The sequence below is a fragment of the Ambystoma mexicanum genome, chromosome 8, assembly GCF_040938575.1.
Source record: "Ambystoma mexicanum isolate Mex_15411 chromosome 8, UKY_AmexF1_1, whole genome shotgun sequence".
NCBI lineage: Eukaryota > Metazoa > Chordata > Amphibia > Caudata > Ambystomatidae > Ambystoma > Ambystoma mexicanum.
In genome coordinates, this window is record NC_090929.1 from 324698124 (window position 1) to 324723911 (window position 25788).

At 44.5% G+C, this 25788-nt stretch overlaps 1 protein-coding gene across 2 annotated transcripts in view; it reads left to right on the forward strand.

The window, feature by feature from the left end:
* ABCA2 (ATP binding cassette subfamily A member 2) overlaps window positions 1-25788 on the forward strand; it is a 1079583-nt gene that overhangs the window by 692022 nt on the left and 361773 nt on the right. For both annotated transcript variants that reach the window (XM_069609742.1, XM_069609743.1), the window contains exon 16: window positions 25510-25624. In XM_069609742.1, coding sequence (XP_069465843.1) covers window positions 25510-25624 — 115 coding nt within the window. The remainder of the gene's footprint in view (window positions 1-25509; window positions 25625-25788) is intronic.

A 25788-nucleotide genomic window follows, 5' to 3' on the forward strand; every position in this document is an offset into this window, starting at 1 on the left:
TATACATTGCTTTGCCAATCCCCCACTGACAACATATTTCACTAACATTTCTGTATGAGCAAAGCTGTCCTTTCATATTTTCTTTCACATGTGTGCAGGCCGTGTTTTTCCTGTGTTTGAAATGCGGTTCTGTAGGTAGTGGGATTTTTTTAATTGGCCCTTTTGAGTGGGTTTGCATTTTCTGCTTGTCCATTGACAAGGATGGGTAGGCCCCCTGCACACTCTTTGATTTGACAGAAGATAAAAAGAAAAAACCAAGCTGTTTTTCATTTGCAATGTTTAAAGCGCTGCTGTTCACATGAAAGGGAAAACAAAAGCAGTGTCAGATTGCAATGTTGAAATCCTTGCCCCTCGTGTCAGTTAGCAGGGAGACAAGGCCGTTTTGAATGTAGTGCATAACTTCTTATTATTCAGATGAAAGAAAAGCAAATGCAGAGACATTCTTTGGGTTGCAGTGTTCAAATGCTTGCCACACTTGTGCCAGGGAAAGCAAAGTACAGCTGTTTTTGGTGGCACTGTTTAATGTAGTTTTTCAGGTGACTGGATTTCTGTTTCAGGGCCTTCAATGCACCCCACAGATTGAAATTTGAAGCCAAGATATGATACTGTAAGCAGAGTGGCCTGACACCACATGGGTGCTCATGTGAAGCCTCGGTTAGGTATCCAGCTGAAAGGTGGCGAATGTGAATAGTGATAAAGAATTGTGACATCAAAGTGATCCTGCAATGGCTCAAGCAAAATCTTGTGCACACTCAAAGGTCTTCGATAGTTGATGAAATTGTAAAGAAAGTTGGTCCGAGCCTGGCAGAGGGAGATCAGCTAAAACCAAGCAAGCTTGTGTAAAGTTATGAACATTGTATTAAGAGATCTGAGCTGACCAAGGGGGATCTGAGACCGACTGCAGACGATCCAAGATCTGAGCCCGACTGAGGGGGATCCGGGGTGAACCGCAAGTCACCCGGGAAAGAATACCCTATGAGGAATTAGATGCATAAATAATGTACGAACATTGTGGTGAAAGGATCTGAGCCCGGCTGAGTGGAATCTGAGGTGAATAACAAATCGCCTAAGAACTCGAGTACTTGTGATAATCTGAAAAAGGAAAAGTACTTTTCATTTGTTTGTCACATCAGGCCCTCTGAATGAAGAGACTTTGAAAGGAAAAGAGACTCTGGCACAGAAGGCCCTGATGCTAATGATTGAACTGTATCATGCTACAGAAGCCAGAGACTGTGCTAAGCTCGAGTGTACCGCCTTGTCCAGTGCTGAAAACATGGGGAAGGGAGGCCAACAGCTTGAACATCCCGACATATCATTTTGTGAACACTTCTTTTCTTTTCGTAACATTATTTCCCACACTATTTGTATTTAGAGGTAGGGATTGGTGATAGGTTTATTAGTATAGGCCGTTTTATTTTGACAAGACACTACGAGGACTGCGTTATTATTATTTGATGGTCGTTGCTTGCTCCCATCTGTAGATTTAGGATTATATAGGCCTTTTTCAAACCCTTTTTGAAGTTCAATAAACACCCTTGAACTGTGCTCACTTGTGTCTGTGTTACTGTTGATACCATGCCTTCCTTACAAACCTTACCATATAACGTCACTAGACAAATATAAAAATAAAGCAAGAAAAAGTCCACACAAAAGATGAATACATATCTTCCTAAAAAACGAAACCATCGTTAACAAAGTCACAAAACTTAAATGTCAATAAAGCATTCAACCAGTGAAACATAAATATTCTTGAAGAAAATGCAGCAAAATGTTGTTTTTACTTCAAGAAAAGTCACCTCATTTAACACACTCAGATAAAATACTTGTGCTTGGTGACAGTGTTTGCAGTGCTTTCCTAACATCAGACAAATGCACCCAGTATCATTGTTCTTTACCTTTGACCTCAAGTGGAGTAGCATACAGCACAGTATAAGGTCCATTATATTGAGGCTCTCTCCACCTGCGGACAAAATTCTTAATGTAAATCTTATCACCAGGAAACAATTGCAATGGTGGTGAGCTCACAGATGCTGGTGCATCGCTGTTTTCACCTTCTTCCATCCGGCATAGAGCAATCTGTGGAGGAAGATATTTAATACACTGTGTTAACTGAGTCAAATATGAATGAAACACATCCCCCAAAATGGATGCAGCCCTGTGAGCATCTTTGGAAGCACTTTGCACAGGAGACAGTGGCATGTGCATACGTCTCCCTGTCACTGTTTCATGTGGGGAGATGTGACGGTCTTTACAGGGCTGAGTCCATAAACTGAACAGAGCCAGGGGAAGTCAGTGCAACCAGTTTTTATTCAGGGTAACACAGACCTTAGATAATTTTGTTTTCAATAAACCATTCATACGTTCTACTATGCCATTGGCCTGGGTTGATAAATGGAACACATCTTGTGCTTAATTCCCAAAAGAGCTCCAATTTCCTTGAAAAGTTCATTAAAGAAGTGGGTGCCACTGTCAATTTTATATGTATCATACACCCCCCATGGGGGGGATCACTTCTCTCACCAAAAACCTGGTGGCCGATTTGGCATCAAAATGTACACATGGACCATGTCAATCCAACGGGAGAAAGGACATACCACAACTATGAGGTAACACATGAATTACATCCCTCACTCATATCTGCAAAGTCAATGTGAAGGTCACGGAATTGCCCAATTGGGCATGACAGCATGCCCCTCAATATTTGCCCAGTGCTGTATGTCTGGCAAACTGCACAATTTAACATAAACATAGACAACAACTTCTGAATATTAGGCACATACCGATCCTCGTGTATATCTGTGGCAATATGCTGTTTGGACACGTGTGTGGGGTAGTGGAGCTGATCAAATGCCTCTAAAATCAAATCTTAGTGCATTACCACTTTCATGGTACTGGTTTGTCTCTACACCAAATCAATGGGGACTGTTCCACCCCCTTCTTTGCCACAACTTCTCAGTTTGCGGCACCTGGCCTTGTATCTCAGTTATTTCAGTGAAGGGAGTGCAGTATAGGGAACCTGCAACTGCAATTGCATGTTTGCAAATGCTGGTTGCTCATGGATATCTGGTAATGGAAAATATACAACCTGTTTGACTGCCGTGTCTGATGCTTTGTTTCTGAGGGAGAGAAAGTCTGCACCACTCGTTTGGGTGTCGCACTTAACCACCGCGGCAAGCATAGGCTGTGACTGGGCATGAATGAGCCGATCCAACAGGACTGCATGCTGCACTGGGGCCCCATCTGCTCTACGAAATCCTCTTCTCATCCATCTTGACAACCCTGAATGAGTGATCAGAATAAATTGCAACTCTGCATCCTTGTGCTGCCTCAAGGGCTTCAAAGGGGGGCAATCAATTCCCTTGCCTGCACTGAATAATGACCTGGTAGCCTCTGCTGCACAAAAACCTCATGTTTCCCGTCAACTAGCCATACCACTGCTGCCCCAGTATGTTGCTGGCCTATCTCCTGGTCTATAGTTCAGTACTGCAAGACACCCGAGGGTGTTCTCACTCCTTCTCCGCATGGATCCTCTATGCAGGTGACCAGGGAAAGCCCATCGCTTTTGTATCCTGACCCCAGGGGTGGACAAGCAAGGGTGGACCACCTGGGTGAAGGGTCCTTGGAGAGTGGGAGTGAGATACCTTTCGGCAAGACATGGTATAACCTTTTTTCTCCTGACAATCCCCTAATCTTTCCCTGACAATCACCCTAATCTTTCCCTGACTTTTTTGAGTTATTATAAGACTTTTCCCCCTCATTCTCCTGTTGGAATACATAACAGTACCGAGACGAGGAAGAAGCAACTCAGAGTAATAAGCACCAGCTACTCTAACCACTTTGGTACTGGGACAAAGAAGATGCATAACGGTCAGGCATGTCCTGGTAATGAGAGCCAGGCAACAGTAATTGAAGGAATACACCTGAAGCCCGTTATCGAACCACAGGTGTGTAAAAAGCGGGACATTAAAGGAGAAAGGGGGTCACGGGAAAGAAGTAGCAGAAGGAGCTGTGCAGCAGCGAGAAATGCCGAAAAGCCAAGATGCTGAATGAGACCCTGGGAGCCCTGCTGGAGTGAAAGTGCAGGAAGGAGATCCCACAGAGGGGAAGGCGGGCAGCAGAAGCTGTCGGCAAGCCAAGGCAAAGCTGCACATGAGAGCCGGAGAGAGCGGAGAGTGGCGCCCAGCGAGCAGGCTTTTCCAAAAGAAGCGAGAAGCCGCGTGAAGGAGCTGCCGAGTCTGGGTAAGTGTCAGGGACACTTTAATCACTGCAGCGCTCCAGGAGACCATGAATGCAGTAGCAGTCAATGGAAATCAAGGAAGTGGCATCATTCCAAATACCTAAATGAATGAGATGCCTTTATTGAATGTCAAACTGCAACGTTGCCTTTTTTTGAATACCGAATTTAGTAAAACATGCAAATTTGCATTTATTGAATACCAAACTGAGTAAAAGCAAGCTAAGCAACCTTTAATGAATCAACCTTTAATGAATCCCGAATTTAGAGACACAATTAAAGTTACCTTTATTGAAAACCAGGAAGGAAGGAAGGAAGGAAGGAAGGAAGGAAGGAAGGAAGGAAGGAAGGAAGGAAGGAAGGAAGGAAGGAAGGAAGGAAGGAAGGAAGGAAGGAAGGAAGGAAGGAAGGAAGGAAGGAGCATTTATTAGTGAAACACATAAATAACTATTCATGGAATAAAGAATTGGATGATAGAATTAAATGAAATAAGAAAAGCTGCATTTGTGATGGAATGAACAACAAACTGAAAACGAATGAACAATTGAGTTGAATGAACAGCTATGAATAAAAAGTGAAGCTAAGATTGGGAAACCACTCTTATGTTAAAATTGTGAAGCTGCATTTGAGAAACTACTTGTTTGGCTGGTAATTGAACTTCTCAAGGAAGCCTGGAAGTTTCTGGTTGTGTGACCTGTAATGGGTGGACTGGGTGGTCTGAAACTGCGCCAAGACCAAAGAACTACTATATCATGATTCAGAATTATTGAAATTGAATGCTAGGTTCCTAGTTGTGTGACGTGTAATGGGTGGACCGTGTGGTCTGAAACTGCACCAAGACCAGGGAACCCCTACAAGCTGACAAGGATGTTTGCTGTAGTGAAAGAAGGAAAACAACAAATAGTGAATTTCAAACATGGGGAAGGGAGACCTGAGTTGTAAAGTCTTATGGAAAACCAATCACCAGACAAAGCTTCACCTTTGCAAAAGTGTGGAAATGTGTTTCTTCAAGTTTTCATCAAAGTTAAATTGAACATTGTGATGTACCTATTGACTTTGGGGGAACAGAAGCTGCATTGTAAGCCTCAGCTGGAAATAGTTCAGAACCTTATGTTTGAATCACTGCTTAGTTTATGGTTGACAATCCTGCACATTGTTGTTTTTTAAAAATTTTTATTGCAATTAGTTAGCCAAAACCTTTACAAATAGAAATTTTGAGGGCAAGAATAGGATTTGGACACAACATTTTAAGTTGAGAATTCAGAAACATACTTTTCTTAGCTCCCTGAGGTAAGGAAATCGCACCTTAGTTTAGGGCAAGATAGGCCTTACTCCATCCTGACATTTTCGTAATAAAACATTGTTGTTAAACTATGAATCTGTTGTCTGTGTCTCCTTCCATGATGCTAACCTCACAGGACCCATCAACAAAGAATACTTCATCTAGAGCATAATCATGTGTTTTGGGGATGTCATCCTCGGGACCCTCATACATGACACCTTGTAATTGTCAAGAAAGTAGCCGAATTCTCTGTTTTACTATGAACAATATGAATGAATGGATGGACTTGAGAGAAACACTTCATACCTGAAAGCACGTAGCATGGTCAATGTGGATTTGGACCTCTCTAATATTGCAAAGACAGCATGTTTGATGTACATCATCAATGAACACCGCATAGCAATAGTAGCAGACTTCACAATGGCAAAGGCAGCAGCGGCTAACGCTTGTTTGCATAGAAACTGTCTACCGACCCCCTGTGGAAATGGCTTTCATTAATGAAGAAATTTTACATCTCTTGGATGATGACAATGGACCCAATAGTGCCTCACTTTTCCTAGGTGATCTAAATCGCTGGCACGGGAACCCGACCCACAAAGAAACAATTGTCCTTTGAAATATCTGTCAATAATATCAAGTACCACATAACTAACACAGATCCTACAACAGCCAAAGGCAATACCCTAGACTGAATCCTGGCATGGAACCTCACTGTCCAGGTTAACAACACCACACCATGGATATGGTCTGACCAATACATAATAGATTTCCTCATCCACCTCCAAGCACCTCTCACAAAGGTAAACAACTTGCCTAAGAAAGTTACTTACCGAAACTTTAAAAAAAAGTACATGCAATGGATTTTCAGAGATGTATCTCTAAAGTCATGACCATTACATCTACAGCTGACCCCCGAAGAAACGTGTTGACTCTTTCAACACTGAGCTTGATGCCTACTAGATAAATAGGCCCACTTAAAACCAAAACATCACATGACAGTGTAGGACATAAAAAATGGTTCACTCAAGAGCTTAAATCGATAGTTAGATAAAGGAAAAGCTGAGAAACGTTGGCTAAAATGCCCCTCCACGGAAAATAGAGCTGCCTAGAAATATTTAGTAGGCTCCTTCAAAACTGCGATCATCGAATCTAAAAAAAGTCTTCAGCAAGTAAATGGAGGAAGCCAAGAGTATAGATAAGATGTTATTTGACATTTTGAAACTCTTAGAAAAACCAAAAGCATAATCAGTAGTATTTGTTTCCTTTAACTTGGACTGCACTAAGGCACAACTGGCCTTCGGGGCTAAAGTCTCTAAAGCAAGAGACAAAATTAAAAAAGACATTAGGTTTTATAAGAAAGAGTTTAAAACACATGGCCTGGATTTGCAAACTCTCAGAAAAATCAGTCATTCCAGTTGCCAGCCATGAAATTTCCCCCAAGGGGAAGGGTACTATCATAAAAACTCTCAGCAGATACTGACCACCCCCTGATAAAGGCAGGGTGGAACAGACTTTTGTCTCTGCTGGGACCCAAACAATGAATCTCCCAGGGAAGGAAGCCAGAGGTGTGAAGAGGGTAATATAACTCTAGTCCAGGGAGAAGCCCCACCCTGCTCTAAAGGAAATGACAGTTGGCAGCAGTGGAAGGGCAAGGAAAAAAATTGATTGAGGAACAAAGAGACTACCATTTGTTCACAAACAAAGACTATTTCAGAAATAAACTTTAAAGACTTGTTATCTCTGCAGCAAGAATTAGTAAAAATGTAAAAAGTTAGCACTTTCAAATCTAATTTTATGGGCTTTCTTTTAAAACTTGGTAAAACTCATTGCTGCATGGGGAACAGAAGTTACAAAACATGACAGATTACCAGGAAAGTATTAATATTGCAAACATAACATTTTGTACATACATCCCTGGGAATAATTTGCATCGGTGTACACAGTTGTGGAATTTTAGGCCAAATCTTTCATTTGTAAAATTACCAAAATGTATCAGAAGGGTGAAACAAGGTCACACGGACTTGGGGATTGGACTGATATGTGCTGCACATAACATGTAACCTGTGTGTATACTTTGCCAAGAGATTGAAATTGTAGAAATGTTTTTTTTTGGCAAAATCGGATTTTCAGTAAAGTAAATGTAGGAGTTTTTGGGCATTGTAAAACTCATCTCATAAACCTGACATCATCCCCTTGGAAATCCAACCAGTTGGAAGCAAGGCGGAGACTAGCACCCCTTCCCAATCCAAGTAGTTTAGGGGCATGCGTAGTTAACCCTGCCCAGCCTATACTTTGATGTCATTTTGCACTATAAATAAGGGTCCCTGATTTCCTGTGCTGTGTTCCTGTACGCGTCATCTATCCAGACTCCAGATCCCAACTTCAAGGCCAAAACATTGCTGACCCTACTCCAGGGCCCACTGCAAAACCCAAACATTGCTGATCGTGCTCCAGCAAGGCCTCAAATTATGAGAACCACTAAAATTCACAAATAACCAAAGAGAAAAGCTGTGGTGTTTTTGAGAAGCATCCTGATCCCATTCACCTCATGCTGCTGCCATCTAGCTACCCTAATGACCTATAATATCCAGTGACCAGAATTGCCAGTCCAGAAGTGCTACCCGGTAACCAGTCCCTGCCCAGCTGAATTTTAAAATAAATAAATAAATACTACATGTTATCAACCAGCCTGGTTCATGGTCCATTGTGACCCGGGGTATTTGAAAAGGGGGTGTGATATGAGTGGTGTACCATCTCAATATTGAATCTAACACTAAAACATAAGCATTTCAATTGTGCGCTGCGTAATAGGCCGAGACTAAGGTGTGCGTCACCTGTTGAAATCCTTAAGACCTCTCTGCAGTCTCCCGGAAGAATCGGGGGGGGTCTATTTTAGCAACTACACAGACAATACCCAGTCGGTTCTGGAGCTACCTGGAGACGAAGACCTATACACAGCTAAACTAGCAAACACTTACGACCTGACTGAATCTTGGATGAGAGAAAACTGGATGTGCCTTAATAGAGGAAAAACAAAGCTCTTAATCTTCGGATCATCTCAGGCAAGAGCCAAACTAAAGTCCAATTATCAATCCTTCTCCAACCAGGACTGTAACATCTCGGTACTAAGCAAGATAAAAATGCTCAGTATTCACCTCGACTCCTCCCTGAATGCAGAAGCCCATACAAAAAGGTTCCAAAAATTGTACCTACTGCTTAACTCCTAAAAAACATCTGCCCCTTCATCACCGAAAACTGCTCCACTGTAGCACGATCTGTCATGCTATCCAGGATCGACTACTACTGCAATTCTCTCTTCCCAGGAGCTGAAAAACAGAGCATGCAGAAATTACAGATTATCCAAAATAATACAGTACATATCATAAAAAATGGTCCGAAGAAGAAATCCTATTTCATCCCATAGACGGACACAGCGCTGGCTCCCTGTGAAAGCTTGGAAACTGTTTAAGGTAGCAACCTTGGTGCACAAATGTCTCTATTGAAAAAACCCAGCTTACTTCAAATCTTTAGTAATTCATTATGAGCCAACTAGATCACTGCGCTCATCTAGTTGCCTGCCCAACCTTTAAACAGACCAAGGTCTGGGTAAATCCTGTGGTGTAGTTTCAGCAAAATCCTGTACGACTAGATAACAACACTAGAACTTTCAGGATAACCCTGAAGACTCTCCTGAGTGATCCCCCGACTATGCCATTCTTGATCCCCTTTTCTTGTCCCGTGATATTGTTTTCCACTGTGTATTTGTGCGCCCTGGTAACTGGTGCATTATAAATCTGTAAATTAAATAAATAAATAAATGTTCTGAGCTACTTCCAGCTCTTGGCTTGTAATAAGCTTCCCTTTCCCAAGTTCAGCACAGTTCACAAAGTATCAGGGTTCCCTTCCCCATGAGTTCAAATCTTCCAGCTCTTCAAAAACAACACAATTCATTGGGACATCCCAACTCTCTTGTCATCAGTACTTTTTACTGGTTCACCAATATAGTTCAGCCTCCTGACTTCAAAATCACTTAAGTAACTGTGGCAAAACAAACGTTTCCTTATAGTTACTTTCATTGGCTTTTTCCAAAAGATACCTCGGTCTAGGCACAGTTGTCAGACCACAAGGCCCTCCCATTACAGGTCACGCAACCAATAGCCTTTCTAATCTGCTTTTCATCAACAAATGTCCACCGATTTCCCCTGACAGTGAAGATTGTTCATTTCATCTGGATTATTTTCTTCCAACACGTTATCGTAGCTAGTTTGGCTACCATTCACTTTGTTACACATTCTGTACTCTTCTGGCTCTTGGTAATAAAGAATGAATCAGGATGGGAGATCTACACAACAAAATAGTGGATTAATTTATTTAATCTCAGTATTGTGGTACAGACATTGCATTGTTTTGCATATTCATAGTGTAACAGACAGACAGATTTCAAATAAACGGTTAGGGGTACTGCTGCGTGCCACCCTCTTCAGTTTTGAGGGAATTAAGGTACAATTTGAACATTTGTTTACGGACAAGAGTAAGTGCTGCCCAGGACAACTGATGGTCCGTGAGTTTTGTCAAACATAACACACAACAACAAGTGTGAGCAGATAGATGAAAAATTGTGTTGTCATAAATCGACACTGTAGTGTTTCGGCCAACTGTAGCGGTAAGTAGAGGCTAGTTGCTGGCGTGGCCTTCTTCAGGATGGGAGTGAAGGGTAACACTGTCTGTGGGATATCGTCAAAGGAAAAATATGGCAGTAAAACTTCTGACAGTTTCACTGGGATGCCCTCCCAGTGAATCCGAGGCGGATGTGCAGTGACTACGACACTGCTGAAATACCCGCGCCACTCATCTGCATTCCTGCACCCTGGACTTCCAGGACCTGCAGTGTTACCTTAAGTGAAACTGTCAGAAGTTTTACCGCCATATTTTTCCTTTGACGATATCCCACGGACAGTGTTACCCTTCATTCCCATTCTGAAGAAGGCCACGCCAGCAAATAGCCGGATTCTTTCTTTATTACCATTTACCCTCCCGAGCATATCAGGACATAACCAGGCGCCCTTTATTATTTTTCTCTTCTGGCTCTTGCCAATACAGGTTTCCTCTTTACCTGCAGTTCCTTGAATACTTTACTTCTGGCAATACTTAATTCTCTTCCCATACCCTTTGTGGGGTTCTACTTGCTTTGTCAATACTTGTATTTCAACCAATTCACTCTGTGGTATTTGCCACTTGTACCACCTTCTTTCTTTCCATTCAAACATGCTCATTACTTGCTTTGGCTCTGTGTGGTATTCAAAAAAGCTTGTAATGTGTTTCAGTTCATTCAGTAAAGTCATCTGTTTCAGCCTTGAAACTACTTTGTTAGCTTGAGATTTAAAGGCACTTGTTTCAGCATTCAAAATGTTCCTACAACAATTTCCAATACATTCAATATTCAGAAAATGCTTGCTTCAGGTTCCCGGAGCGCCCCGGGCATGGGTGTCCCCTGTTTATTCTCACCGGCTTCATGCAGGAACTCCCATTGGCGTTGTTCCTCCTCTCTTTCTGCATTCAGCTTCCACTGTCTCCGCTCTTCCCTCGCGGAGGTCGTAGAGGCAACTGCTCACTCTCCTGGAGGTCCACAGCGCCTGCACTGCTTTGGCACCCCACAGCTCCTGCTGCTTGCGCCTGATTTGAAGGGTGTGCAGGTTTTTCTGATGTTCTCTGGTCCAGTCGCAGCCCGACGTCCCTTGTCCTTGCTCGACCCAGCTTCCAGCACATATGTCCCCCACTCCTGTCTCACCAGTCCGCCTCTCTTCAGCTCCAGCCAGCACCACACTTGCAGCCTGCTGTTTCTCTCTCCCTCTCGTGTACAGCCCATTTTATATATCCATTTGGCTTGCTAAGTGACCATAGGTGAAGGTCATTTAGTCCAATTGCCTGACGATAATTAAAGGGACATGCCTGACTGCTCCCGCTGAACTCCTTCATAGCTCTCTTCTTCGTCTCAGTACCAGAGTGGTGTTTGGGGAGGGTTGCATTAAAGGAATTGTTCATAACTCTGTGTTGCCACCTCCTCTTTTTGGTATTTGGCTGAAATGTATCTGCATTAAGATGTGGCTGATACGTGTCTGCATTAAGAATGAGATTGATACATGTTTATCTCACCCAAGTTAGGAATGCGTCCGCCTAGTTGGTCTCTTCCTCTTCCCAGTGTAAAAACTGTATTTCTGGGGGACATTTTGTAGGGGAGAAAAGGGAAAAGTTAAAAGGCTGACAGTAACCTGCAAAGGTTGTTGGGACAGAAGGTTCATTTTGACAAGGGAATGGGATGATGCCCTGTTTCCCCCGAAGGAACTTCCACTCCCTAGGTTTCCTCCACCAAAGTGATGCTCCATTGCATATCCACCCCCAGGGTCAAGATCCAAAAGCAATGGCCTCTCCTTGGCCACCTGAGCAGGGGAAAAGAAGTGAGGACATGCTCATGTTCCTCACACATTTTACAAGAACCTGGAGCTGACAACTGCCAAAATGATGGCAGAGAGCTGATGTGGCAACAGGAAATGGTGCACCATGAGAATTTGCCTGGGGTGACGGCCCATATAACTGCTGGTATGGGGCTGGACCACCCTGGGGATAAGGATACATCTGTTGCCGGGTGTACGCAAATGATTGTCTGCTTCTACACTCTCTTGAAAAATGGCCAGTTCGCCTCCACGTCCAACACTGATCTGCTCTTCCTCCCAAAGGCCCCATTCCTCCAAAACCTCCTTGTCCCCCTCGTATCCCCATAAAGCCCCCTAGGACCTCACTGACACCACCTCTCAAGAGCCCCCTTGAAACTGAGTTTGATACCCACCTGACCAATCTTTTTCACCTCCCAACACAGGTGCTGCTTGCATGACAGCCTGAACCGACCTGAACTCCGCCGGTCCCTCCATCTGCACTGTTGCTACTGCCCCCTCCAACGCAACCTTAGCTAACTTCTTTTGAACCAGTTTCACTTCCTCCACTTGCAGCCACTGTGTTGCTTCCTTCTCCTTTTCTTTCAATCGTTTACAATGGTGTATAATAATAGACCGAATTTCTGCTGAGCCATTTGGCTCAATCCCCACTATCGTATTGAGGGCTTTCTGTACTTCTTTTGGAAGTCCTTGTTTTACAACAAAATAAAAGAATGTAATCACTCGATCCCAAGAATCTCCTGTTTCTGCCCTAAGCTTCTCCTGTATATGTAATATACACTGAGCAGGATCCTCATCATCTTGCATCGACCTTTGCATAATCGATTGGAGATCAGGCATATCCGGATATATGCCTAATATTGCCACCTACACTTGAGGCCTGATATCATTGAAGTGCACTGCATCATGACTATCGTTGCCCAACTTCACACCCAGATACCCAGCTTTAACCCATGTGTCATCAGCCTGATCTCCCAGTATCGAAACAAACAGGCTTTTCAAATCTCCTACAGCCAAAGCCGTCCCAGCTGTTTGCTTTTCAAATGCATATATCCATTTAACCGCTCCAGGAGTGAGATACAGGAGTACCTTGATAAGATTGTTAATATCCATATGGGCCCATGGTATATACTGTGCTCTCCCTGGTCCCTTTTGTAGTAAGGGAAACTGCGCTCCTGCCGTCTTCCCTGCTTTCCTTTTTCCTGCCACCGACTACTTAGCCACTGCCATACATCCCTATCTCTTCTGTAACATAGGTCCCCACAAGCTTTCTACTCGTCGAGAGATCACAGGTGACTGCTCCTCCTCTTCAAACTCCTCTACAGTATCCCATCCTCCTCTCCACCATTGCATACTGTCATATTCGTCATCCAACCGTACCGTGCCATAATCCATGCTCTCCTCCTGCCTCCTCCTTTCCTCTCTTTCCTTCTCTATGTGCACATCCTTAATACCTATGCTGTCTATCCGGAAAAAGATATCCCCCCGCTGTCCATTTTTCTGTTCCTACAGGATGCATGTGTCCATCTCTCCTATCTAATTTTAATCATTCCAGTTCACCTTCCACCTTCCTTAATGCGTCTACCAACTCCTTTGGTGGTTTTGTATCAGTTCCTTCTGGTGCTTAACCCCTCCAAGCAGCGGAGGCTGTGGGGTGAGGGAGATTGTGCTATTGGGCCATCATCGGTGGTGGGGGAGCTGTGACAGGCAAAGGTACATATGTGGGGTTGGTGTATCTTGACGGAGCATGTGTAGGATAACACCCTAACGGGGGACACTGAAATATCTCGGTGGGGGTGCAGGAGCACTTGGGACAGTGGTAATAGATGGGGTCAGGGTGCATGAAGTGACCAAATCGCTCATGGTCTTTAGGGGTTTTATAGACCCATCTTCCAAATCCGCCACCATTTTCCAGAGTTCTAATACCTCCTTTGCATTTTTTGATATTTTGCCTTTGTATTTCGCACTAGAAATGTGTACATGTGACTTACGTTTTCTTTATTTGTCCCCACTTCGTCATGACTTAAACGTCCCTCCCTTTGCTTCAACTAGCCATTCCTTATGATACTTGAGAATGTTATCTCAGTACAAAGGAAGGGCCTTGCACATATATTCCATTGGGGTAGTCTGCTCCATCGTAGCCGCCCCTATATCACTGTTTTACAATATTATCAACACCCTCGCCCCACCCCAACAAACTATACCCCTTTCCAATGCCCCTTTTTCCTCCCCGTTTTCCACTCACCCACAATCGACAATCACCCCTCCCTCAACACCTACTCCCATACATGCATCCCTCACACATGCATCAATTCACATCTCACAGACTTACCATAATGAAGCACAACATGCCCTCCCTTGGCCTCCAATAACTACAACAAAATCACAATAAAACATAGTTTTTCATTCCAACACCCCCTTTATATTGGGTGAGGAGATCCTAACCCACAGGGGCCTCTACCACAACTACTTCTTATTCTCATGCCCCCCTTATACTGGGCAGAGAGATCCCAGACCCACTAAATATACAGAGTCTCTACCCACATCCTTTTATCGCCATTATATACCATATTAAAGGGCCCCATTGAACCACAATCCTCTATATAAAAAAACATAACATATATACGCCACATGATTTTCCAACCTATCAATTCAATCCCTTCACATCACACACACACCACTCCCCACACACTCAACCACTCATACTTCCTTCCAATACCCCATTTGTTTTTCTTGAAGAAGGTTCACTTGGGTCTTATGTGTTCACCTGAAGTCCTCCGTCACGGGGTCCAATTAACGGCCAGCACGAACCAGGGACAGCGCCCCTGCTCCAAAAAACACAGGAATGCGGATAACACGGCTCCTGTAAACCTCTCAAAGGTGCGCACAAAATGGGACTGGTCGCTGCAGGTGGGCGCGGCCAATGCAGATGTGCGGTCAGGAATCCTCCGTCTTCACAGGGGAGCCTGGGATCACGTCGGAGTCACCAATAATGTAGGGTAACTCTCCAACAACCAGACCAAGAAACTATAACCTGGTAGGGAAAAAGCTAGGTGCACCATTTTTCTAGAAGAACAAGAGCTTTATTGTGTATACAAAAAGAAATGGCCAACTGGGTATTATAAATCCACTGCCATAGATCTCCCTCCCATCTTCAAAATGGTGTGTGTTTTATAAATGTACAACTCGTCATTCATGCCGTACTCGATATACAGTGTTCATCGCCCACCTTCATTGGCTGCCGCCTATTTACATGCTAATGATTACATGCAGCCCTTTTCCCAATTGGTCACGTTGTCTTCACCTGATCTTCACCACATCTGAGTAACTTGAGATGCCTCAAAGCAATTGGTTAGACTCTAACGTCACTACCCTATCATTACTCCTACCATGTGATATGCACCTGGTCATCAACATGGACTCGGCAGGTGACCTTGAGGCCAGCCTGCTCCTTGCAAACATAGAAACTCTTTTCTCATCCTAGACACACAGGCACCCCCATCATGCCTCCCCACTGCATGGGCATCACCCTTGGCTGTCCCTGGTACAAATCATGGACCTTGTTGTTCTCTGCTCCCCCTGTATCAGTTACCCATCCCGAGAGGTAGGCCTGGTGTCCCACTGATCCAACACATTCGGGAATCTAACAGCAAATCGAAAGAACTTAAACCTGCAAAGGCATATGTTGTGTTTGGAGAGTTGATATGGGAATACTGCAGAGTTAAGGTGGTCTCTAGCAATGTGCTGCACTGGCAAACTTGTAGCATCCTACATTGTGCCATGGAAAGGGCTCTAGACGTTCCAAGCTTGCTTTTTAGACCCTCAAATCATGCAGTGAGGTAGCCAATAGTAGACTTATTACTTAGACCTCACACTAAGGGAAGATCATTGCAGGTTGCTCATCCTCTAAAGTGTACTGCTTAAGGAAGACTGGGAGACTCTGGGAATGGATAGGGTACAGGACACCTCTCAAATACATGGCTTCCTTAAAGATGACCGTAAAACCTGTGTCTAATTCCTGCACATTGGTGTCCACTCACTGACCTTGTGAAATCCAAGAATGCGCTTGGAAACTGCGTTTCAAGCCAGGGTATGGTAGAAATGCCTCATACAAGCTAGATCTGGAGTATCCGACTTCAATGTTTAGAGACCGGAAGGCTCTCTCGTGTCCCTAGGTCAGACTGGACGATGCCTCTCCTAGAGCTCAGAAGATTGACCTTGGCTTCTGTCTGCATGCCTTCCAGGATAAGGAAAACTCCAGCAGAACATTTGACTGCTTCTGAGAAATGAGCTTGTGATCAATGGTTTGATGTTGAATATCTGGTTCTATAGTTCCATACGCCATGACTTCAAGTCAACACTTTGCTATTCTCAGAATGTATTCTAAAAAGTTATTTCTTTCTGTTGCCTACCAAATGGCATTTACTATTGGCTCTTATAAAAGAATGTTACCAACTTTTCAGCCCCAAACTGCTAGATCCAAACCCATTTTTGGCAACTGACCCGGAGAGATGGACAGCACTGAGGGATGAGTGCATGTGATATGTGGGCTTTACACCCTGTATAACACTGTTCCCTTTTAAAGCACCCCTTTGTCAGCCCACCACCAAGGTTACTTTATTCACAATATAGTAATCATTGGAGAGAGCTCATGCCCTAACAGTATTAGTTTTTTCAGCTCCTGTATCGCTGCCCTCAGACTTGTCAATGGATTTCACTTGGACAACATGGGTTTTGTAGTGTTCTCTAGGGTCTCTAATAACCTGCCTCACTGACCGTAAACCTCTCCATAGTGTTTTATTTCTAATAATACTGGCTTCATATCCTTCGATGGATTGTCAAACCTTGCACCGCCACTGGCCATCCATACCTTGCATTGCAGTGGCCGCTCCTCCTTTTCATATCGCTGTTCTATGCATACAGCATATCAATGGGTTGATTGACTTTGCAGTCATTGGAGATTTTCCCAGTTCTCCATTTACAGCTCTTGGACAGTGCAGTGGGGTGCAATTCATTGCAGCGCCATGCATTGTCTGCAGCATTACACTTCAAGTGGTTCCTTATTCCGCCACGTACCTACCTTTGCACGTAATGGAGTTTTAGGGCAACCTCATAATGCTGGCCTTGCTCATCCTCTATCACTTGCTTCATACACTTGAGGGAACTCTATTGCTTATGTGCCAGAGTAAAGCCAGACATGAATTCTAGTTCAGCCCTTTACAGGAAAATGTCATTAACTGAGCACAAACTGTGATTAGAGAAAGGGATGGAAAGTGAATGAAGCGTTCTGTGTTGGACTCTGGTGGGCCATTCTTTGTCAGTATTTGTGTAGGGCAACTTGGGTGTGCAGCTGAGCCATACCTCCTCATATGGTTGGTAGTCATTTGATCTGCTTGGACACTCTACTGCCATCTGCGGTGGGGGATAAATCCACCAACATCTCCATGTATGATTGGGAGGGTTCAGTGTATAGGGACTGTGATTGGCGAGGTGTGTGGGTCTGTCTGCTGCATTTGAATCGCTCGTGTACAAGTTATGGAATTGAAGCCCATGGAGACAGTGTGTAGACCCCTTTCCCAAGGAAATCCTGTTTCAGAAAGAAAAGTTCTGTCAGTTAAATTCTATCGGAGAGAAAAAGAAATCTGAAAACCGACTGTCAGAACATGACTGAAGATCCAGTGCTGAAGAGCTAGCAACACTCTAGCTGCTGTGTGAGCTGCTCTGCCATGAAGGCATGCCTTGCAAGGGTCTCTCAGTAAAATGTGTTGGTCTCTAGAGGGATTATACTCTGAGAACTGTGCATGGGCTGTGGGGAGGGCCGCCCCCATGAGTTGCTGGCAAAGAATGATATTCGCACATTTGGTCCTCAGCTGTCCGGAAGTCCTTAGTGGGAGGGATCACCTAGGCCAGTGCTTCTAATGAAGACCTTTGTTCAGTAATGAAGAGATCAAACAGTCCGGGAGAGACTGGTCCTTACATAGTTTCCTTACAAAAAGTGCATGTATGTTAGAGGGACATCATACATCCTCTGTTCCATGAAGGCGTTTGGCTTGTACTTTTCAAATATTGAATATTCACATAAAATAAACGATCATGCGTATAATTCTTTAACCCGTATATGTTCCCTCTGCCTTGCGCATATTATGAAGAAGCCATTTACCGAATTTGAATGGTCACTTTAATACATCCTGGTGTTCGCACACAATAGGGTCCAGCGTAGTTATTTGAATGATTAGCCAAAGCTTTGCCAAGGACAGCTCAGTCATGCAATTATCTTTATTTTGATTTTTGAAAATGATTTATATGGTGCTAATGACTTACACCGGTATCCTAGCATGCATCATCCAGGGAAACAAGCTGGAAGAGGTAGATCTTCAGTCTTTCCCTAAAATTCAATGCATGAGCCTGACCTCTCTGGTCATCTGAAAGCGTGTTCTATAGCTTGGCTACCGAAAATTGAAAAGATCTTCCAAAAAACCCAGGCTTTTATATCAAGAAATATAGGCCAGCTCTATATCTACATCTTAGATTTTTGGTTAGTTGTTACCAGTGAGTCTTCAAATAGCTAGGGGCTGGTCAATACATAGCTTTATGAACCTCAGATCAAGCTCTAAAAGAGATTATGGCTTTAACGGGAAGCCAGTGCTATTTTTGTAGAATGGGTCAGATGTCTTCTGGGAGTGTTTGTTACAATCTGGGCAGCTGAATTCAGCAGAGCCTGCAGCTCCTGGACCACCATCTTTGGCACCCCTTGGAGTAATGCTTTGCAGAGGTCCGTTCTAGCTCTTATAATGGCCCTTGTTATGTACGCACAGTTCTCCTAAGTGAGGAAAGTTCTGAGATTACATTGGGGCACAACGTGGTAGTTAATTCAGATAACTGTGGTGTTAAGCTGTGAGACAATAGAAAGGGTGGAATCCAGAGTGGCACCTGGTGATTGAATTTGCTTTTGAGTGGCAGTGGCAGAGTAGGAAATGGAAACCTGTGAATATGCAGGCTCTACTGATTTATTGGCTAGCAGCAGGAATACATTTAGACTGGTTTAAACGTCAATAGTTCTGCCGCATCCACATTTTGAAATACTCAAAAAGGTTTTTATTCTAGTTGCAGTTGATATTCGTGTTGAGTCTGATGATAACCTGGGTATCATTGGCATACTGTTGGAAACAGGCTCCTCCTGTCCTTATGGCATGTTCTGATTCTTTTGTTATAAATGTTGAATTATAAAGATGAGAGATGGGAATTATAAGGGTGTGGAAGGAGGAGATCGACACACAGTTGACTTCGTTGTAGTTATTGACTTTTATTTGGGTTAAAACAAGAGGGAAGCCCTAAGAGGGGTTTCCCCGTCTCAACTGTATACTAAGGACTCAGTCAGGATACCCATCTAAAGCAAAATAGTCCACCGTCCTGTGTCAAAACCTATTTCCGTCCCATGCACTCTAAACTAAGGTAAAACTAGGATCTTCTTAGTCCAGAAGAGTGACTCCCTTCTTCTCTGGACTGAGGCTTTGTGTGCACCTCCTGGTGATGATACGTGTTCTCCAAATTGCATAAACAAAAACAGTTCTCTTGGGGGATTTCTTCATCAATGGCAGGCACAGAAAAGAAAGTCTATTCCAGTTACTTATCCTATTCACAATACCAGGGGATGTGGCTCCCTACCCTCTGGCTCTTCTTGGACTCACTCTGACAACTGAACAAGTGATGGGGCGCATCTCCCTTCCCCAGGTCTTTTCTGAATCTTAGACTTTGTAGTTAAATCATCAGGCGGTGAAGGAATATCTCTTCCCCTGGCCTTTCTCAGACCTTTCAGGCGGTTCTACAAGCGGTGGGGGAATCTCTCCCTTCCCCTGGCCTTTCTCAGACCTTTCAGGCGGTTCTACAAGCGGTGGGGGAATCTCTCCCTTCCCCTGGCCTTTCTCAGACCTTTCAGGCGGTTCTACAAGCGGTGGGGGAATCTCTCCCTTCCCCTGGCCTTTCTCAGACCTTTCAGGCGGTTCTACAAGCGGTGGGGGAATCTCTCCCTTCCCCTGGCCTTTCTCAGACCTTTCAGGCGGTTCTACAAGCGGTGGGGGAATCTCTCCCTTCCCCTGGCCTTTCTCAGACCTTTCAGGCGGTTCTACAAGCGGTGGGGGAATCTCTCCCTTCCCTTGGCCTTTCTCAGACCTTTCAGGCGGTTCAACAAGCGGTGGGGGAATCTCTCCCTACCCCTGGCCTTTCTCAGACCTTTCAGGCGGTTCAACAAGCGGTGGGGGAATCTCTCCCTTCCCCTGGCCTTTCTCAGACCTTTCAGGCGGTTCAACAAGCGGTGGGGGAATCTCTCCCTTCCCCTGGCCTTTCTGAGACCTTTCAGGCGGTTCTACAAGCGGTGGGGGAATCTCTCCCTTCCCCTGGCCTTTCTCAGACCTTTCAGGCGGTTCTACAAGCGGTGGGGGAATCTCTCCCTTCCCCTGGCCTTTCTCAGACCTTTCAGGCGGTTCTACAAGCGGTGGGGGAATCTCTCCCTTCCCCTGGCCTTTCTCAGACCTTTCAGGCGGTTCTACAAGCGGTGGGGGAATCTCTCCCTTCCCCTGGCCTTTCTCAGACCTTTCAGGCGGTTCTACAAGCGGTGGGGCAATCTCTCCCTTCCCCTGGCCTTTCTCAGACCTTTCAGGCGGTTCTACAAGAGGTGGGGGAATCTCTCCCTTCCCCTGGCCTTTCTCAGACCTTTCAGGCGGTTCTACAAGCGGTGGGGGAATCTCTCCCTTCCCCTGGCCTTTCTCAGACCTTTTCAAGGTTCCAGAGGAAATTACTCCCTTACCTCTCACTCCTTAGCAGCTTCTTGTATCCTCAGGGTTGGTTTTCAGCTTCTCTTTTAATTTGTAAGGCAGACCTGGTTGACTATCCTGCCAGGTACTATGACCGTTCATATTATGGCTTCTTTAGTTTGTATAGAAGACCTGGTTCACTATCCTGCCAGGCACTGCTATTGCTTATATAGTAGTTTTAATAACTTCTCTTTTTGGGTTTCGCAAACCCTTGCTCCATCTGTATTTTTTTCTTCATATTCTTTCTTGTAATTAGGGTCCCAGACCCCTACTTAAAATGCAGTTGTTCTTTTAAAGTCTCTCTCACAGGATTTGCTCTCAGCCTTGAACTCCAGGGTACTTTTAGCCTTCTTCAGGGGTTTCCAGATCTGTCCTCTGTTCCCACCAGCTAGCCCCGGCAAGCCCCTACCTTCAGGGATTTTCGGTTCAGGCTCTGGTCGGCTCCAGGAGTCAATCTCTTCCTCTTCGTACTCTTTGCCTCGTCTGCTGAGCCACAGCATACTGTAGCTGCTGCTTGCTGCTACTCTGCTTTGCTAGCGTGCAGGGCATGGTCCCTTCTCTCGGGCAGACCTCCATTGTCTGCTTGCAGCAGGGTGAAGGGTCCTTCTTCCTTCAACCCTTTTTGGAGGCATCAGCTTCTCGCCTCGTGTCTCGGTTCCTCTGGTCTGACTTCTCTGCTCTGCCAACCTGCTTGCAGCTCCTTGAGGGAGGGCTGAACAAATTCTTCAGTCCTTCTTCCCTTTTTATGTATCGGCAGCTTACTCATTGTTCATATTGACTTTACTGCTGGAGTTGGTTCCGCAGAGCGCTCTCCGTTACTCTGCGCCTCTTCTTTGTCCCAGTACTGATGTTATTCCTCTCAACTGGGTTGCTTGGAATCTTCTTTGTCTCAATACTTTCACAGAATTCATACAGGGAGTCCCTACTCTTCCTCGTCTCAGTACTTTGGAAGATGTCTGGATACTGTACCTTACATAGGTACATGGAAGAGTGTGTGTAATCATGTAACCCTGTATAGGGTAGGGAGATGAGAAAGGGTATGGGGTATTTAGGGTATACCGCGTTCTTCCTGGATAATCATCACCAGTCCCACAGGAGATCCACCCGCTGAGTACCACCCCCGGGTGGGACTATCTGGAAGCAGCCTCACCTCCCTAGCCTCATGGGAAGGGGCTTCCCTAGGTAAGCAGGGACAATATCCTGGGATTTGTTACAGAACCTTGGAACTCCGCACTCCATGGTGGTTGAAAAAATATTTCATTGTAGCCAATCCCGAGTATTGCCAATCTATTGCAGAAGAATGATTTAATCCCAGTTTTCAAATGCTCCCAGCAATCTCACAACGTCCTTTAATCTAATGAGTAGGATGATATGACCCGCAAACTACCGGTCCAACAGCATGAGCACAGCCTTCCAAGAACCAAGGTGGAGGCAACTTGTTTCTTGTTCATGTGAGACAGACATGGTATCAAAAGATGACACGGACACAAGAAATATAGTAAACCTTTATTTTAGTGATCAGGATGGTGTAACGTCGAACTAATCCTATGCTATGGTGGGATTTCCCTGCTTTAAGAAATCTAAGAGAAAGTGTCTTATAATTCCAAATCAAGAATCGGTCTGTGTCAAAACCTATGCTATTCTCAGAACTACAACAAAACAAGTGGGGGGAAAATATACTCAGCTTATTATAAGTGTTCCAAAGTAAATGTTGCACCTTTTGGAAAATAGAGTTCTCTGATGCAAGTTCAATATAGTTCCAATATGACCTTGTTCCGCTACTGATTGATCAAGGTCTTCTTAAGATTCATCAATATCATAGTTTTCATCATTTGTTGGTCTTGGGATCCCCTTCCCCGAGTACCAAAGGTAATACAGTTCCCACAACGAGGTAGTCTTGGGATTCCCTTCCCCCAGATGAAGGCAATAAAGTTCACACAACTGTGATCCCGGAGTTCCCTTCCCCAAGATTAACTTTCAGATATTGACTTGTATTATTCTGTTTCACTAAAACCATCTGGTCCACCCGACCTTTCCATCTGTTATCTTCACCAAGGATTCACTCCTCATTGCTGCTTTCCAATTTATAATGGCTTTTGGTCTAGGCACAGTTATCAAACCACACAGTCCACCCATCATAGGTCACGCAACCAACAACCGCATATTTTCCTTGTGCTTTAAGTCTGCATGTTGAATATATCCATACTAGGAAACTCTATGGTCTAAGTGCAGTTGACAGACCACCCGGTCCACCCATTACAGGTCACACAACCATACATTTCACCTAATTTCATTGTTCAGTAGTTTAATTTAACACTCCATATACATTCAGCTTGATGTGAGCTTTAATTTCACTTGGTACGGACTCAACAGCCCCTTTCACCAAGTCTGTTGTTCAAAATTAATGTATTTCACTTCATACGGGCTCACCAGCCCCTTTCACAAAGATCGTTATTCAATAATGATGAGTTTCACTGTTTATTAGTTCGGCATTCAATAATAGTAGATTTCACTTTGTATGGACTCACCTGCCCCTTTCACATAGTTCTGCATGCAATAATGCTATGTTTTACTTTGTACAGGCTTAACAGCCCTTCGGAGTGCCCAGAGTAAATGCCCATCCAGAGCCTTACCGGGTTACTGTGCTCCGCTCGGCGGCTTCAATTATGCCCCGGGAAAATGAACTTGCCGGTTCACTGACTGCTTACTTCCAGGGATGCCAGCCTCTGGCTCTGCCTCCGCTTCTCCGTGATGCGGCTCTCCTATTTCCCTCACACAGGGCTCCCGGTCCTGTTCGTTCCACTCTGCAGGACTCCTGGGATTCTCAGCAGCATCTCGGCTTCTTTCCTTTCGACACATCCTCTTCCTGATCTTCTCCTCGCTCGGTTCCACCTATACTGCTTGTACTTCTGGTACCCCTCTCTTGAGACTTCTGACTTCCAGCTTTTATACTCTTGTCCAATGACAATGGTTGCAGTTCAAACAAACTATTTTCATTTCCCTGACCTTATGTAGGCCTATTAGTGCGACATGCCTGACCTCTCTTCTTCGTCCCAGTACCAGAGAGGTACCTGCAACATGATGAAATCTCCATTACTCCTGGTTGCCCCCTCTTCTTCTTCTCATTACCCAAAGAAAAGTAACAGGGGACAATAGATTGGGACTGACAATAGCCCAAAAAGGCTGAGGGGACGTTGGGTAGGTCAATGTCAGAAAAGGGGGGATACCATGTCTTGCCCTCGGGTGTTCCTTCCCCAATCTCTAAGGACCCTCTACACAGGTGAGCCTCCCCCACTTATCCACGCCCAGGGTCGGGATCGAAAAGCGATTGCCCTCCCCTGTCCAACTGTATAGAAGATCCCTCGGGAGTAGGTAGTGGAACACCCTTGGGTTTTTCACATTCAGGTATGACTCTCCTTTCCAAAACAGATAATGCTGGGAATACAGATACCACTGCTCCTTCGCTGAAACATTGAATTCCTGCTCCGGTGCAGTATAACATTCAGCCATATTTCACTATACATCAAGAGTGTGTGCACATAATGTACATGTTAGCCACGTATTATTTCACTATACATCAAGAGTGTGTGCACATAATGTACATGTTAGCCACGTATTATTTCACTATACATCAAGAGTGTGTGCACATAATGTACATGTTAGCCACGTATTATTTCACTATACATCAAGAGTGTGTGCACATAATGTACATGTTAGCCACGTATTATTTCACTATACATCAAGAGTGTGTGCACATAATGTACATGTTAGCCACGTATTATTCTTCCTTGGGATTCTTTGGTTAGAGATTGGTTCGCATGACAGCGCTATTCTCAGAATGTTTTTTTTTTTTAAGTTGTGTCCTTAATGACAAATTACAAGGCACTGTAACTTGAGTGGAGTCTCACTAACTCCCTACACCAGGCATCTGCAACCTACGGCTCTCCAGAGGTTTTGGGCTACTACTTCCATGAACCCTCGCCGTTGACTACGCTGACGGGAATTGTAGAAAAAACATCTGGGAAGCCAAAAGATGCTGATCCTTACTCTGGATAATGCATTTACATACTTTTCCATGAAGTGTCATGAAAATAACCTTGGAAATATTGCATTTCTCTTGCATTTCTGTGCTGTGATTGTACCTATAAGTCAGGTAAATCTTGATTTGCATATTTTTTAGACCATGTTCTTAGGTTTCCAGTACCAGATGTGGCGCATTTTTCAAAGGGCACGAAATCATTTCACGGAAGCAGCGCGGGCAAAGGACCTAAGGCAGAAACAATGGGAGAAAGGGAGGAAGGGCTTTTTTAAATCACACCGGGCACATGGCACAGGCTGTAGCAAAATAAGTGCTGTCATGCACAGATCAGACTACACTGTTCCTTTATTGACATTTGCAGCTTAAGTCTAATATTTTGTTCAAGACTGGAATGTATCTTTATCTGAAAATAGATGCCCAATGGTCTTTGTGTGATATGAATGTTTTGGATCAACATATTGTGTTTTAACAGACAACATTCTATTCCAACAGTGGATGGATATGTTCCAAATCTGATGTGGGAGGATTCATGATGGCCAGCAGTGAGTCTGCCTCATAACCTGTTACTCATATCTCATGAGCGAGACTTGAGGTGTCCTTTCTGTTTCATGTCGCGCACAGATCTGTTTCAAAAGGATGGTTTGGGCATGTGAGTTTGCACTTCCTATGACAATGCCTCCATTTTGCTTTCCCAGCTTCCTGTTTGTGATTGAGCACATGATGCCGCTCTGCATGGTGATCTCCTGGGTCTATTCGGTGGCCATGATGATCCAGCACATCGTGGCTGAGAAGGAGCACCGTCTGAAGGAGGTAGGTTACTTGCGTGAGACAGATCGCATGCAGCACTGCTTCACACGCTTCTATCTGCCCAGACTATGGATGGGTTTCTGTGGCCTGGCAAGTGCGAGTTGCTGAATTATTTCAATTGGCTAAAAATGGAAAGCAAGGGTTCAATGTGTTAAACTGCATCTGGC